At 40.8% G+C, this 18,258-nt stretch overlaps 1 protein-coding gene across 1 annotated transcript in view; it reads right to left on the bottom strand.

Moving 5' to 3' along the window:
* Positions 1–12,793: 12,793 nt before the first annotated feature.
* The window catches only part of LOC108881532 (E3 ubiquitin-protein ligase MARCHF3), a 52,631-nt gene continuing 47,166 nt past the window's right edge, over positions 12,794–18,258 (bottom strand). Inside the window, exon 6 of the mRNA XM_051072695.1 lies at positions 12,794–12,827. Within this exon, the coding sequence (XP_050928652.1) occupies positions 12,809–12,827 (19 nt within the window). The 3' untranslated portion in view covers positions 12,794–12,808. The remainder of the gene's footprint in view (positions 12,828–18,258) is intronic.

Genomic DNA, 18,258 nt, shown 5'->3' on the forward strand with positions numbered 1-18,258 from the left:
CAGAAAAAATGTAATGTCTTCAGTTTAAACAGTCAAGATAGTCAAGTCTAATCTTGGCATATTCCAAGGCACTGGATGTTAAAGAGTAGTATCTACAGACAGCATGAGGACAGTAACAGCCCTCTGAAATGATGTGGAATTCAAGGCAGTCCTGAGGTGTCCATGTGAGATGATGTAAGTTGTAGCTTCTAACATGCACCATAGGCACCCAGACATTTTCAGGGCAACACTTTTGTTAGTCTAAACGATCAGCCTGCTTGTTAATTTGGGCTGAAATGGAGTGACAGTGTAGCCAGTGTCATGTTTTTTTTATTCATTTTGTATGGTGTGTCAAGGTTAAGTCAGGCATAGGCTCTGAAAGCTCTGCACTGTAACATATTTCCCCGTTAAATTACAGTAAACTATTGGCAGCTACAGTTGCCAGGATGATACTGTTATTCTACAGTGTACCACAACAACAGTATATTGCTGTAAAATTGTTACTTTTTTTTTTTAAACAGTAAACTACTGGCAGCAGGGTTGCCATTATCTTACTGTAAATTAAACAATATCTTGCTGTTGCTAAAATTTACAGTTTGCTACTGTTTTTGTAAAAACTGTTATTTTCTTCCTTTACAGTAAAATACAGATGAAAGCAGTGAATAACTTAGACTTGTCGTTAAGAGACTAACAGACTGTGTGAGTGTGTGCTCACTGACTTATATAAAGTCCCACTCAAAGTTCTTGCATTTCTTTAGTAGACTGGAGACATGAGGGTTGGCTGATGTCATCTTTTTCTGGGTGACTTTGCCACGTCCAGTCACATCAGAGCCTCACTCTGGATTTATCCCATTGAACCACCTGAAAAACAAGAGGTGTGAAAAAAAGTTTACTAATTGAGATAATAATATAAATCTTTTATTTAGCAAATATTTCCTCCTATCAATAACATTGTTCTTTACTACCTTAACTGTAAGTGATGTTTCATTTTATCATCTTTTTTTTTTTTAGGAATTACATATTGTCAATCAATACAGTTTTATAAATTCAATGATGACTTCCTCCACAATGAGGAGTGATAGTTTATTTTGTCTTGATAAGTGTCAGAAAAGCTTCCCTAACATGCCCCAGTGATGAGATGTTTTGGGCAGCTTGTATGTGACCTGTGAGATGAAACTCAAGGAACACAAGGTCCTCAAAATATTCAAAGCTGCTGTGAGCATAGTACCAGCAGAGGGATGTAAACATCTAACCTCTGAATGAATTCAACCCCTCCCGGGTCTCAGAGAAGTGAGCCATCAGTAGGTTAGGACTCAGTGACAGGACTCCCAGACATCTGCAGTGGTGGGTTTGTTCTCAAAGACCTCCATAGCTGGCTCAAGTCCACGCAGCACTCTATTACTTTAAGTTGGAGATAAAACTGAATCAGTGAATCACACTTGGCACTACAAAGTCAACACAGCATGTTAGGTGTATTGTAGGGTACAAATTTAATCTAGTCTCCATCATACACTCCTTGTGATGTCTGTTGAGATGCAATTTTGAACCTTAACATTTTTGGAAGTTCTTGGGGAGTCAGGGATGCCTAAGTATGTAAGTAAGAAGTAACAACATCTAAGTACTAAGTTAAGAGTGTTTTACATAGGCCACTATAGTGCTAGACTGATGTCCCCAGATGTGACAAGGAAACATGCTGATAATTTATAAAGTGAACACAGCTAAGGCATCAGAGAAAACTCAGTCTGAATAGAACATGTGAACAGAGGTGGTTCAACCAGAGCATTTACCAGCTCCCTCCAGCTCAAACTGACATTAGCATTCTGTACTAGGCTAAATAACATTAGACCAGCAATTTATTACAGTGTAGGCACAAACTGCTCAGAGACAGTGCAGAGGAGGCTTGGGTATTTTCTGCATGGGGCTTTCATCCTTTACACTCTGTGCCGAGCTCAACTGGTAAATCAAGAGCTTTGCTTTCTGGCTCAGCTCCCTCTGCACCATGACTGTCAAATATCCATATTACTGCTTATGCAGCACCAATCCACCTGTCAATCTCTCACTCAATCCTATCCTTACTTGTGAACAAGACCCCAAGATACTTCTTCATTTGGGGCAGCAACTCTCCCCCAACCACGACCTCAGACTTGGAGGTGCTGACTCTCATCCCAAACATTTGCAGTCGAGTGGCTGGACACACTCCTCACCATGGCTGAACCTTGATATTCTGTCCATGAATATCACAGTACTGGGGACAAGGGACAATGCTGCACCACAGGGAACATGTTTGACTTTGTGCCAAGAATGCAGACACAGCTCTCACTTTGGTTGAAGGATCGGATTGCTCACATTAGCAGCCCTGATAATTGGAGCCCACTCTCTGGACCCCTTTGTGGGAGCCAAAGTATATGTTTAGTTTAATAAATAACTGTAGATTATATTTTCTCTGATAGTTCATGCAGTTGAAATAAATAATTTCATTGAATAAGTTAACTGATAAAGATAAGTAATTGGTTGAAAGTCAAATAATAATATTTTATGTTAAGTAATGATATTCTGTATAGGTTACTGTTACTTTGAGAGATATGGTTTCTGACCATAGTACATTTTTACTAGGAAAGCTTCGATTTGGAATAATCATGTAAAGAAAAGACTCACAAACTGTGGAGGAATAAGTGAGAGAGACGTGCCTGTTATCGTCCGGGACTGTGTCGGAGGCACTGGGGCGGGAGGGTGCTGCTCGCAACTTCTAGTGTTGCCAGCAGCGAAGATAGTTGAGTGGGGAGCTGTTCCTCTGTCAGGAGAGGAGGCTGGGTGCTTCCTACAGGTAGTGAGGGACTGGAGAGTAGTTGTGCTGCAGCCAGTGCTCACGGGGTTATTGTCATCAACCCTTCACTCTTCACCTCACACCGCCTCACCATCCAAAAATGTATTTTCTACTATTTCTACTTTTTCAAATATTCAGCTTTTTGTGCAATTTTTTTCCCATTCAAATGAATGGACAGAATGTTCAAATGCTCCAAAACTTCAGCCTCTTTAAACCTTAACTTGTTCAGCATAGTTTCACCTACAAACTTCATTTAAGCTATAAACAAGTCCCAATAAGTTCAGCTATTAAGCTCGCATTCAACTTTTTGATATCTCATACAGTTTTTGAATGACAGCAGTTTATATTTCATCACAAACAGGTCATTGTGATCAGCTGATCTCTGATCTCTGTGCTGTTTATCAAACTCTTGACTTACTCTTCTGTAAAACTCCTGCTACGAAATTTTTCCACACCACATACAAGCCATTCACACCCAGTTCAACATCCAGATTTGGCTGTGTATTATTTGCCTTAAGCTGATTCTACAACATGTTTGTGCTCTCTGCTTTTCTGTCTAATGCACTTAAGCTTCCATCTCCAGTTTTACATTTTTACTCCCAACTTTTGATTCTGCATTTAACTGTTTTTCCTTTCTGCTTCAGCAGTTATTTTTGACTTTCACCTTTTAAGTTCTTCTTTTGCATTTCAACAATAATTTCAGCCAATTTAAGCATTGTTTCAGTGATCCATTCAGCTATCAGCATTCACTCGCATTTTCCACAGGAAACGCATTTTCTATTGTTCTTCAAATCTTTTCTATTCTTATTCTTCCATACGTTTTTCGGCATCTAACTACTCCCACATACTTTGTGCTAGAAAAACCATTCATCCACCAAAACGTTCAGCTCATTCAGGACATTATTGCTTGCATTCAACTTTTTCATACTAATTATACTTTTAAAATATTAAACTTTTTGTGCAAATTTTTTCCCATTCAAATGAATGGATGGAATGTTCAAATCCTTGAAAATTTCAGCTTCTTTGAACTTTAATTACTTCAGCATACTTTGTGCTAGAGACTTCCTTTAAACTTTAAACAAGTCCCAATAAGTTCAGCTATTAAGCTTGCATTCAACTTTTTGATATCTTGTACAGTTTTAGAATGAGAGCAGTTTATATTTCATGCTTATTTCTGGCTGTTTCTGAGTTTATAATGGGTGTATATTGCGCTGGCTAGAGTGGGTGACGTCAGCCCCTCAACTTTTTCTCAAATGTTTGTACTTCAAGTCTTCTCCTGCCCACATCTTTCACTTCTCACACACAATTTATACCTCAAATTGTAGATATTTTTGTGCTCTGTCACACAGCGTCACTCCCTAAGCCATAGGATTTATGGTTTTAGAGGTAGCAGCCTCTGATCACCAAGAGGAGCCCTCAACTGCTCAATTGATCTCCATATCAGTTCTCCTCAGACATTATCCAACCAGGCCAGTTTTTAAACTGCCATACTGTGGTCATTTTTCACTTTATCTACACAAATAACACACGTCTGTGTTCAGTAAAGTCTCCCGGCGCTGGTAGTTACCAGATTGTATCGATAGGAGTTATGGTTTTTGAATTATTAGGAGGAGTTCAAGAGGTGTGCAGAACAAAATCTGACACAGTAGAGTCTGAGACCTTGATATTGCTATAGCAACCTGTGAGCGCAGTTGGACACAAACAGGTGACTGTGATCAGCTGATCTCTGATGTCTGTGCTGTTTATCAAACTCTTGACTTACTTTTCTGTCAAAATCCTGCTACAAACTGTGTCCACAGCACATTAGAAGACATGGATTCACACACAGTTCAACAGTTTTCACTTCAAACAGGTTATAGAGCAGTTTTAATCAGGAGTAACTTGGCAGTTAATTTCAGTTGGTGATAGAAAACACACAGACACAGATTTTCAGGCCAGATACTGGAATACACAGAGAAAGAGGAGGACACTTTAACACAACATGTACTGTTTACACTCACAGACAGATAGACAGACAGACACACACACACAACTATCATCTATATATTAACACATGGGCCATTCTGTTGGATTCCTCTTACACAGAGATCACTGATTGGTGAATTACCTTTAAGCAGTGTTTAAGACTTCATACCTCTTTCTCTCCATTTTAACTGTTTGAGTCAAACCCTCAGCAGCTGATTTTACCTTTCAACTGTTTCTACCTCTTTTACAATTTAACTTCCTACTGTTGATTCTGCATTTAGCATTAATTTGCAAAAAACTTGCTTTTGCTTTGTGATTATGTGGTATTGTGTGCATATTGATGAGAGGTGAAACAATTTTCTGAATGATGTAGGCCAACAGTGACTATGTTTATGGGAGAAAGGGTACTCATATTTGAATATGACTTTAAAAATATTAAAAGATGGATAAACATATATCACCAAAAGGTTTATTTTTATTATAGTAGAATAGTAAACAACCCAAAAGTTTATGGAACACATTTAGCTACATATAGAACAGTTTTTTTCCTCTCTCTCTTTTTACTCAATTAGTTAAACTTATTTGTTTATTGTGATTGTTTTGATTGTTTAGAACTCTCTTTTTTCTCAATTAGTTCAATATACAGTTTATAGGCTAATAGAAGAGCCCATCTACTATTCACTAAGAGTAATTAATCAATTTGCTTGTCCGTCAACATTTGTGTGAAATAAACCAATGAGCACTTGTGGAATCACTAAAAACCCACCCACCAACACGTAAACAAGGTATTATAAGACAGCAATGGCTTCAAAGACTTTTAGTTAATAAGGTCCTGGAAACCTTACCACACTTCAGCAGAGCAGCCAAGACTGAGGCACTCTCAGATGGTTTGGTTTCTACCATGAAGGGGACTAATAACCATTGGAAGAAGGGTAAGTATTTATTTAATATCTCATTCACGTTTTATGTCACAGTAATAGTTAGAGATCGTAAATGTGACGATCCTGGCGAACGTTGTGTTGTAATAATTATTGTGTTCTACCATCTGGCAAAAAAAAAAAAACGTAATGCTAATTTTTCATTTGTGCGCTCATCCTGTGAAGCTTGATATGTAATGTAAAGTCATTATTCAGTGCCATTTATCTCAGAGTAAAGATATATTTTCACAAATTATGTCCCTTTTTTTCTTTCTAAAACTAGGAAAGAAAATAAGCCATACCCCAACTTTTGTGTGTGCTGTTGACTGAAGCATGTGCCCATACGCGGTCTCAGTGCTCCTTAGGTGGCTAAACTTTAGCCACTTGGCAGCACTGACAGAGGCCATATATATTTTGTGGTCTATACATAAATTTTATGTATATTTATTTTGTGATCTTTTATTTTGCAAATAGTTTTTTTCTCACTGCCGGTAAATACATATATTTTATGTATATTTATTTTGTGAGCTTTTATTTTGCGAGCTTTTATTTTGCTAATGGGTTTTTTCTCACTTCCAGTAGATTCCTGGGAGACTGGTCTCTTCCCTCGGCGTCGGGCTCCGCTGAGGACAGGTAAGACTGTACAAATTTGCCTGGCCGTAGTGTAAAAGCGTGGGAAAAACAGTAATTATGGGAGGAAATTTACTTTGTGCGGGTTGTAACTGCTGTTTCTTGCTGTTGTGATATGTAATTCAAGGTGTATTTGTCATTGGACCCTCCATCAATACACGTCGGTGTGTGTGTGTGGAGGACCAGCGCTTTACAGAAAGTGGAGGGGTGCTGTCTGGTGTTATAAAAGACAATGTAGTTGCAGCATTTGTTTTGTCATAGGTTTATATTTCACTGACAATCCATCCCTTTTCATGTTTAGTCATTATTTTCCTTGTATATTTTTGTTTTATATATATTTATTTTGTGACCTTTTATTTTGCTAATGGGTTTTTCCTCACTTCCGGTGAGCAAGTTTTTAGAAATGTTTGCAAATTAATGAAAAAGGGAAAATATTCTAATATCACATTTACATAAGTATTCAGAACCAGGCAGGTTTAACTGATCAGAATGACCCATCAGTTAATGTGTAGATCAGTTGTGTGTGTGTGTGTGTGTGTGTGTGTGTCTGGTTGTGTGTGTAAACAGACATGTTGTGTTTAAGTGTCCTTCTCTTTCTCTGTGTATTTGAGTGTCTGGCTCTGTTAAACCCCTGATGTTTTATTTTGAAAATCTGTGTGCGTAAATGTGTTTTCTATCTCCAGAAAGGTAACTCCTGATTAAAACTGCTCTAAAACCTGTTTGAAGTGAAAACTGTTTAACTGTATGTGAATCCACATCTTCTATGTGCTGTGAAGACAGTTTGTAGCAGGATTTTGACAGAAAAGTAAGTCAAGCGTTTGATAAACAGCACAGACATCAGAGATCAGCTGATCACAAACGTTTACAAATCACAATATATTTCAAACATGAAAGAGGATGCAAATATATAATAACGGTTCTGTCCTTACAAATAAAGTAATAACTATCCGGTTTGTTTAATAAAGGATTGGCAACTGACTGCAGATTGTTAATGGTAATTCATTCAGGCTTTCAAAAAAGAGAGAAGGGATGGAGGTAGAAGGATTGTGAATGATAATTAATTCAGTAGTTTAGGTAATATAACAGTGGAAAACCCTTTCTTAATGGTAAAGATGAGCAAAAGATGCATTGTTAGGAAACAGCATCCCTCCACTTTCTGTAAAGCAAATTCAGGTAATTGTAAATTGATGAAGAGCTACGCAAACAGTAAGATGTGTGACATTATCAAGCAGTGACTCTCATAACATGTTCCTGAAAACTATGAACTTCTTTGTAACCATTATTTGTAAATTTATTAGCTAACGTACAAAGACTGGTGGTGTATTTATTGTCACTGAGAATGATAGTCACCCAAAATACATTTTTATGAAGTTACATTAAACTATTGACATGTTTTCAACACTGACACCATTATCACAAAAGCAAGTTAAACTAATATGCACATATTCCAGTGCATGTAGTCTAAGAAATCCCTGTTTCTGGGTCATTACTTTCAGTCTCAACAGGTTGCTGTCTTTTCTTAGATCTTGAGGATCCTGTATAATAAGGAATTATGAGAATACTGATATTAGAATACTGACAGCTAACTGATAACACACCTTCACTGTCTGAATGTAAGCCATCTAGATAGACTTCCGTACATTACCTAATCATTTTGGTAAAATGGCGCTGCACGAGTGGCAGCCTGTTGCGGCAGCTCTTGGGTACTGTTTTTCCTCTTTTTTCCTCTCTATGTCTGTGTTCTTTAAATTTTCTTTAGCTTTTTTGTGTGTGGTTTGTGTCCTTTTTGTTTTGTGCACTATGGGCCCCAGTGTCGCTATTTTTGCTGTGGCCCTACTTGTGCTTTTTGTACTTTTTGCAACCGCGTCCGGGGATACTGTACGCAGCCATGGCCCTATTGTTTACTCTAGGGATCAGCTGTTGGTGCTCTGCAACTCAGAGCTGCTGCCCCAAGAGAGGCCCGAGATGGCCAAGCTGACGGCGCTGACCCAGCATCAGAGAGAATATCGGGAGTGCAGCATCTTGGTGTTTACAGAGACATGGCTGACCACGGTAACCCCGGATATGAATGCTGCTCTGGACGGGTTTCATCTGGTGAGGGCAGACAGAACAACGGAGAGTGGTAAGGACTGGCTATGGACTGGCTATGTTTGTTAATGATAGATGGTGTAACTCTGGGCACATCACTATTAAGGAATGACTCTGCTGTAGGGACACTGAACTGTTGGCCGTTAGCATGAGGCCTTACTATCTGCCGAGGGAATTCTCGCACGTTACCGTGATAGTAGCGTATATTCCCCCCTCTGCTAACGCCAACGATGCTTGCACTTGCACAGTGAAAAGATGATCCACCGAGACTGAAGGGGCTCTGAAGGACTGTTTTGAGACAACTGTGTGGACCAAGCTCAGTGACTCTCATGGGGAGGACATCGACAGCCTAACAGACTGCATAACGGACTATATCAACTTCTCTGGAGAACGCCGTACCCACCAGGACTGTATGGTGTTTCTCAAACAACAAACCCTGGATTAATCCTGACATAAAGGCTCTCTTCAAGGAGAAAAAGAGGGTCTTTAGGTCAGATAGAGATAAGGAGGAGCTGAAGGCTGTGCAGAGGGAGCAGAGGAGGAAGATCAGGGAGGAGAGGCCTGAAAACCATCTCTGGGCACAGGAAACCAGACCACCAGACTGTGGGGACTCAGGAGTGGGTGAATGACCTGAATCTGTTTTTTTAATAGATTTGATCAGTCACCCGCCCCTCCCCCTGCTCAGTCATCCCTGCTGCAACCCCCCTCATCTGCTACCCCAGTACACTGCCCCACCCCTACCTCCACACCCCTGCCCACAGTGTTCAGCTCACAGCTACCCCCCACTGCTTCTCCTGCCACACCCACCCTAGCCACCCACACCTTCCAACACACAGCCCTCCTGCTCCAATCTGTCCCTCACAACAACCCAGGTGAGAGATGAGCTCAGGAGGATCAGGGCAAGAAAGGCCACAGGTCCAGATGGCATCAGCTCCAGGCTCCTGAAGTCCTGCACAGACCAGCTGTGTGAGATCGTGGAGCACCTCTTCAACATGAGCTTGAAGTTGGGGAGAGTCCCACAGCTGTGGAAGACATCCTGTGTGGTACCGGTGCCGAAGACGCAGCACCCCAAGGACTTCAACAGCTACAGGCCAGTGGCGCTGACATCCCACCTGATGAAGACCCTGGAGTGATCTCCGGCCCTCGGTGAGACAGTCAATGGACCCACTGCAGTTTGCCTACCAGCCTGGCATCGGGGTGGATGATGCAGTCATCTACCTTCTCCACAGAGCTCTCTCTCATCTGGATAAACCTGGGAGCACTGTGAGAATCATGTTCTTTGATTTTTCCAGTGCTTTTAACACCATACAGCCCATGCTCCTGAGGGACAAGCTGGAACTCATGGGGGTGGACCAGCATTTCACATTCTGGATACTGGATTACTTCACCAACCGACTGCAGTATGTGAGGACACGAGACTGCAAGTCTGACATGGTGGTCAGCACCACGGGGGCCCCACAGGGAATGGTGCTGGCTCCATTCCTCTTCACCCTCTACACTGCAGACTTCCAATACAACTCACCTCACTGCCACCTGCAAAAGTTCTCTGACGACTGCAGTCATCGGCCTCATCACAAATGAGGATGACAGGGAGTACAGAGAACTGACGCAGGACTTTGTGGACTGGTGCCTGTGGAATTGCCTCCAGATCAATGCAGGGAAGACCAAAGAACTGGTGGTGGATTTCCGCAAGAGCAGACACTCCCCCCCCCAACACCAGTGAACATCCAGGGAAGAGACATTGAGATGGTGACATCTTATAAGTACCTGGGTGTTCAGCTGAACAATAGACTGGCCTGGACAGACTACACTACTGCACTTTACAAGAAGGCTCAGAACAGACTCTACCTGCTGAGGAGACTCAGGTCCTTTGGAGTGCATGGGGCACTCCTCAGGACTTTTTATGACACTGTTATGGCATTAGCCATCTTCTATGGAGTGGTCTGCTGGGGCAGCAGCATCTCAACAGCAGACAGGAAGAGACTGGACAAGCTGTTCAAGAAAGCCAGCTCTGTCCTGGGGTGCCCCCTTGACCCCGTGGAGGTGGTGGGTGAGATGACAATGAGCTCCACCCCATGCAGGACAGTCGGACAGCACTGAGCAGCTCTTTCAGTGATAGGCTGCTTCACCCAAAGTGTGTGAAGGAGAGGTATCGCAGGTCCTTCCTTCCTGCTACTGTCAAACCCTACAACCAGCACTGCTCCTAATATACCACATACCCACATGGACCTTTTTTCACTAGGTTTCTGCACTTTAATTAATCCAAAACAGCTGCTATCAGTTATTCATTGTGTGCAATTCCATTTTCAAATGTGCAATATCTGTATTTAGATCATCTTCTGTCTCTATGTATAAAGTCCTGTGTATATTGCTCTTCTGTTAATATTTTTTATTACAGTCATGTTTATACAGTTGTGTATATTTTTTATAGCCTTATCTTATTTTTATCTTGCCTTTACTCGTATTTATGTCTTTTTCTGTCTTTTCAATCACTTATGCTGCTGCAATGATGTAAATTTCCCCATTGTGGGACTAATTAAGGATTATCTTTTCTTATCTTATCATAACAGTGCACTGCATTACAGTTTGTTTCACTGGTGGTACTGAGAGAGAAAACATTTAATCGCTTAGTTTGTAAGTTTGTCTTAACATTGCTAAAATGTGAACTGAGCACAAAAATTCTGCACTGTATTATCTTTTAATTCCACCTTTTAAGACACTTAAGACATCTAGTATCTTTTGTATGTGAACTACCTGTTTTAAGATGATCACTGTAAGACTCAACAGGCTGCAGCATTTTCTTTGATCTTGAGGATCTTGTTCAAACAAGGAATTATGAGTATATTAATACAAGATAATGTCAGTTAGTAGGCAACATAGCATACTATCAGCCTCTTAATTGATAGTGCAGATAAAGAAAGCACTGTGTACGATGTATTTCTTAAACTAGCTAAAGAGTGATTAGAAAATTCTGTACTTTGTCTTGGCCACACACAGACAGTATCTTTCTCAGCTGTTACAGTAATACTTACCATTTGTATCTGCAACTTTGAAATAAAAGCATCATATTTTTTAGATGTTCAAATATTTTCGGCCTATGGAAGCTCATTTCCACCGGTATAAGAAAAAAACTGCAAAGAGATAGTAAGTCATAATCATGAGATGATACATTAAAATTGAGATAATAATTTGGAAAAGTCTGTATGCACTCCAGTGGTGCACCAAGTTGTCCTCACCATGCCAACAATATGTTATCCTAAATAAGGTAACCATGACACTGACCAGATGTTTCCAGTTGCTGTTCAATGAAGATTGCCACTTCAACCACATCATTTTTATTCTGTCTACACAAGGGTGTGTTTGCTCCATATAATCCAGTGTGAATCAGCAAGCAAATTAAGTATTTCATCTGTTGTAAAGCCCTGTTTAAAATAGTCTTCAATGTGCTCACAATCCATGTCATTGTCAAGGTAAATAGGAGAACTCATGCCAAAGAACTGCTACTTTGAGTCTTGTGTGAAAGTATCTTATAATTTTGACATGATCTCATAATTATAATTTTTTAATCTCACAATTTCGACATTATCTCATAACTTCGATTTACTATCTCGTAATTTTGATTTGTTATCTCATAATTTTGATGTTATCTCATAATTATGACTTTTTATCTCATAATTTCGACATTACCTCAGCATTTTGACTTATCTCATAATTTGTACCTATCTCACAATTATGACTTTTTATCTCATAATTTCGACATTATCTCATAATGTCGACATTATGTCATAATTTCACTTTTTCATTATTTTGATTTATTATCTCATTATTATGATTTCTTATCTCATATTTCCATCTTATTTCATAATTTCAACATTATCTCATAATTATTTTTTTTAATCTCACAATTTCAACATTATCTCATAATTTCGACATTATCTCATCATTTTTGATTTATTTCATAATTTCGACATTATCTCATAATTTTGACTTTTTATCTCATAATTTTGACTTAACACAGGCAGTTTTTTTTTTTTCTTATACTGGCGGAAATGGGCTTCCATATCAGCTCTGCTATGGTGAGAAAGCTGCCAGTCAGAGGTAGTTTTAATCGTGCCTGTTGTCTTTTGGTGTTCTGTGTAGAAAAGGTAACATAAAGGTTTGTATCATCAGAGTTTTTACCTCCTATCCTCTTGTCCTCTTCTGAAGAAACTGTGGACCATGTCCTTATTCAATGGGTCCTCTGTGAAGACACATCTTCTGCTTCACAAATGGACTTTTGGTTACAGGACGGTCAGGTTTTTGTGGGCTGCCTTTATGTACTTCCTCTGATGGAGTATAGTCATCACCAGTGCTTTCAATACAGCTTGTACAGGCCTCTGATCCCTCAGATACTTTGGAGAACCGTTCAAAATATTTCTGGTAAGCTGAAAATGAAACATACAAGAGGCTTATAGTTAAAAGAAGAGACATGAACCCAGTGTGAAAATCTTAAATTGTCTGTGAGACCCCCTTAGAATCTTGGCAACCTAACCTGACAATGAACCCTGTGTATTAAGCAGGGTTAAGAGTTGGTGGTTTTGCAAGAGCTACAAGGTTAATAGAGAGACATGGTGGTTAATTCCACTGACTGTTTTATTTACAGTTGGATTCATTTTAAATGAATGTTAACTTGCTATGTTTCAGAATGCATATTTGCAAGTATACTGTCAGTTCTCCTCCAAGCTGATACATCTGGGTCATCACCAGCATCAACTTGAGCTTCCAGGGATGTATGCATCTGCACTGCTGTCAGAATCTAGGCTTATATATATATATATATATATATATATATATATATATATATATATATATATATATATATATATATATATATACATATATATACACACACACACACTCCTGATCAAAATTTTAAGACCAGTTGAAAAATTGCAAGAATTTACATTTTGCATTGTTGGATCTTAAGAAGGTTCTAAGTAGTGTTTCAAAATGCAAAAAGAAGAAATGGGAGTGAGACAAGAAAAAATTTTGAGTAAGCAATTTATTGCAAACATATATATATATATATATATATATATATATATATAGAGTATATGTAGAGAGAGAGAGATACAGATATAGATAGATAGATAAACAGATAGACAGATAGGCAGTAGAGAGAGACATGGGGGAAGGAGCAATCTCACTGTAGCTGCAGCAAATTCTAATCACCTGGGAGGACACCTGCATTGCAACTGGCCAGTAACAATAACAGGATAGAATGTTCTATTAAATTACTGCCATATGAAATGAGCTAAAAACGAATGACTATTGAACATGTAAATTGTAGCCATGTCTTTGCTGATGTAAGTTGCAACATTATCTTCTTCCATCATTGATGCTGCAGGCAAAAGCCTCTTGCAGCATCTGAGTCTGGGGTTTGTTTTGAGCACTTTACTTTTGTGGAACTAATCTATGGATTCTCTCCATACTGTTTGACTGACTGATACTATTTGACTATTACTTAGGTGGTAAAAGAAGCTAATGGTGTACTATACAAGAACAGTGTAATGCGATTATGGTATCACAACTGAAAATCAGATGGCCAAATATTGAGCCAGCATTATTACCTGTGTTTGGTATTTTTGTATTCTGTGTGCCTGGACAAGCAATTAAAATAACGCCCCCTCAGGTGATGTAAGTGTGTCCTCATTCTGGTGAGTTGGCCACTCTGTCTGCAGGACATCAAAGACAAAAAAGTGACTCTACCTGATGTAACATCTGACCATCAAATACATTATTTTCACAATTTTGATGAAGAGCCACACTACAGTTAACGTTGTTGTTGCAGCATTTGTTTTGTTATAGGTTTATATTTCACTGACAATCCATCCCTTTTCATGTTTAGTCATTATTTTCCTTGTATATTTTTGTTTTATATATATTTATTTTGTGACCTTTTATTTTGCTAATGGGTTTTTCCTCACTTCCGGTGAGCAAGTTTTTAGAAATGTTTGCAAATTAATGAAAAAGGGAAAATATTCTAATATCACATTTACATAAGTATTCAGAACCAGGCAGGTTTAACTGATCAGAATGACCCATTAGTTAATGTGTAGATCAGTTGTGTGTGTGTGTGTGTGTGTGTGTGTCTGTCTGGTTGTGTGTGTAAACAGACATGTTGTGTTTAAGTGTCCTTCTCTTTCTCTGTGTATTTGAGTGTCTGGCTCTGTTAAACCCCTGATGTTTTATTTTGAAAATCTGTGTGCGTAAATGTGTTTTCTATCACCAGAAAGGTAACTCCTGATTAAAACTGCTCTAAAACCTGTTTGAAGTGAAAACTGTTTAACTGTATGTGAATCCACATCTTCTATGTGCTGTGAAGACAGTTTGTAGCAGGATTTTGACAGAAAAGTAAGTCAAGCGTTTGATAAACAGCACAGACATCAGAGATCAGCTGATCACAAACGTTTACAAATCACAATATATTTCAAACATGAAAGAGGATGCAAATATATAATAACGGTTCTGTCCTTACAAATAAAGTAATAACTATCCGGTTTGTTTAATAAAGGATTGGCAACTGACTGCAGATTGTTAATGGTAATTCATTCAGGCTTTCAAAAAAGAGAGAAGGGATGGAGGTAGAAGGATTGTGAATGATAATTAATTCAGTAGTTTAGGTAATATAACAGTGGAAAACCCTTTCTTAATGGTAAAGATGAGCAAAAGATGCGTTGTTAGGAAACAGCATCCCTCCACTTTCTGTAAAGCAAATTCAGGTAATTGTAAATTGATGAAGAGCTACGCAAACAGTAAGATGTGTGACATTATCAAGCAGTGACTCTCATAACATGTTCCTGAAAACTATGAACTTCTTTGTAACCATTATTTGTAAATTTATTAGCTAACGTACAAAGACTGGTGGTGTATTTATTGTCACTGAGAATGATAGTCACCCAAAATACATATTTATGAAGTTACATTAAACTATTGACATGTTTTCAACACTGACACCATTATCACAAAAGCAAGTTAAACTAATATGCACATATTCCAGTGCATGTAGTCTAAGAAATCCCTGTTTCTGGGTCATTACTTTCAGTCTCAACAGGTTGCTGTCTTTTCTTAGATCTTGAGGATCCTGTATAATAAGGAATTATGAGAATACTGATATTAGAATACTGACAGCTAACTGATAACACACCTTCACTGTCTGAATGTAAGCCATCTAGATAGACTTCCGTACATTACCTAATCATTTTGGTAAAATGGCGCTGCACGAGTGGCAGCCTGTTGCGGCAGCTCTTGGGTACTGTTTTTCCTCTTTTTTCCTCTCTATGTCTGTGTTCTTTAAATTTTCTTTAGCTTTTTTGTGTGTGGTTTGTGTCCTTTTTGTTTTGTGCACTATGGGCCCCAGTGTCGCTATTTTTGCTGTGGCCCTACTTGTGCTTTTTGTACTTTTTGCAACCGCGTCCGGGGATACTGTACGCAGCCATGGCCCTATTGTTTACTCTAGGGATCAGCTGTTGGTGCTCTGCAACTCAGAGCTGCTGCCCCAAGAGAGGCCCGAGATGGCCAAGCTGACGGCGCTGACCCAGCATCAGAGAGAATATCGGGAGTGCAGCATCTTGGTGTTTACAGAGACATGGCTGACCACGGTAACCCCGGATATGAATGCTGCTCTGGACGGGTTTCATCTGGTGAGGGCAGACAGAACAACGGAGAGTGGTAAAAGGAGGATGGACTGGCTATGTTTGTTAATGATAGATGGTGTAACTCTGGGCACATCACTATTAAGGAATGACTCTGCTGTAGGGACACTGAACTGTTGGCCGTTAGCATGAGGCCTTACTATCTGCCGAGGGAATTCTCGCACGTTACCGTGATAGTAGCGTATATTCCCCCCTCTGCTAACGCCAACGATGCTTGCACTTGCACAGTGAAAAGATGATCCACCGAGACTGAAGGGGCTCTGAAGGACTGTTTTGAGACAACTGTGTGGACCAAGCTCAGTGACTCTCATGGGGAGGACATCGACAGCCTAACAGACTGCATAACGGACTATATCAACTTCTCTGGAGAACGCCGTACCCACCAGGACTGTATGGTGTTTCTCAAACAACAAACCCTGGATTAATCCTGACATAAAGGCTCTCTTCAAGGAGAAAAAGAGGGTCTTTAGGTCAGAGAGATAGAGTAAGGAGGAGCTGAAGGCTGTGCAGAGGGAGCAGAGGAGGAAGATCAGGGAGGAGAGGCCTGAAAACCATCTCTGGGCACAGGAAACCAGACCACCAGACTGTGGGGACTCAGGAGTGGGTGAATGACCTGAATCTGTTTTTTTAATAGATTTGATCAGTCACCCGCCCCTCCCCCTGCTCAGTCATCCCTGCTGCAACCCCCCTCATCTGCTACCCCAGTACACTGCCCCACCCCTACCTCCACACCCCTGCCCACAGTGTTCAGCTCACAGCTACCCCCCACTGCTTCTCCTGCCACACCCACCCTAGCCACCCACACCTTCCAACACACAGCCCTCCTGCTCCAATCTGTCCCTCACAACAACCCAGGTGAGAGATGAGCTCAGGAGGATCAGGGCAAGAAAGGCCACAGGTCCAGATGGCATCAGCTCCAGGCTCCTGAAGTCCTGCACAGACCAGCTGTGTGAGATCGTGGAGCACCTCTTCAACATGAGCTTGAAGTTGGGGAGAGTCCCACAGCTGTGGAAGACATCCTGTGTGGTACCGGTGCCGAAGACGCAGCACCCCAAGGACTTCAACAGCTACAGGCCAGTGGCGCTGACATCCCACCTGATGAAGACCCTGGAGTGATCTCCGGCCCTCGGTGAGACAGTCAATGGACCCACTGCAGTTTGCCTACCAGCCTGGCATCGGGGTGGATGATGCAGTCATCTACCTTCTCCACAGAGCTCTCTCTCATCTGGATAAACCTGGGAGCACTGTGAGAATCATGTTCTTTGATTTTTCCAGTGCTTTTAACACCATACAGCCCATGCTCCTGAGGGACAAGCTGGAACTCATGGGGGTGGACCAGCATTTCACATTCTGGATACTGGATTACTTCACCAACCGACTGCAGTATGTGAGGACACGAGACTGCAAGTCTGACATGGTGGTCAGCACCACGGGGGCCCCACAGGGAATGGTGCTGGCTCCATTCCTCTTCACCCTCTACACTGCAGACTTCCAATACAACTCACCTCACTGCCACCTGCAAAAGTTCTCTGACGACTGCAGTCATCGGCCTCATCACAAATGAGGATGACAGGGAGTACAGAGAACTGACGCAGGACTTTGTGGACTGGTGCCTGTGGAATTGCCTCCAGATCAATGCAGGGAAGACCAAAGAACTGGTGGTGGATTTCCGCAAGAGCAGACACTCCCCCCCCCAACACCAGTGAACATCCAGGGAAGAGACATTGAGATGGTGACATCTTATAAGTACCTGGGTGTTCAGCTGAACAATAGACTGGCCTGGACAGACTACACTACTGCACTTTACAAGAAGGCTCAGAACAGACTCTACCTGCTGAGGAGACTCAGGTCCTTTGGAGTGCATGGGGCACTCCTCAGGACTTTTTATGACACTGTTATGGCATTAGCCATCTTCTATGGAGTGGTCTGCTGGGGCAGCAGCATCTCAACAGCAGACAGGAAGAGACTGGACAAGCTGTTCAAGAAAGCCAGCTCTGTCCTGGGGTGCCCCCTTGACCCCGTGGAGGTGGTGGGTGAGATGACAATGAGCTCCACCCCATGCAGGACAGTCGGACAGCACTGAGCAGCTCTTTCAGTGATAGGCTGCTTCACCCAAAGTGTGTGAAGGAGAGGTATCGCAGGTCCTTCCTTCCTGCTACTG

This window comes from Lates calcarifer, linkage group LG9, assembly GCF_001640805.2.
Source record: "Lates calcarifer isolate ASB-BC8 linkage group LG9, TLL_Latcal_v3, whole genome shotgun sequence".
Classification (NCBI taxonomy): Eukaryota; Metazoa; Chordata; class Actinopteri; family Centropomidae; genus Lates; species Lates calcarifer.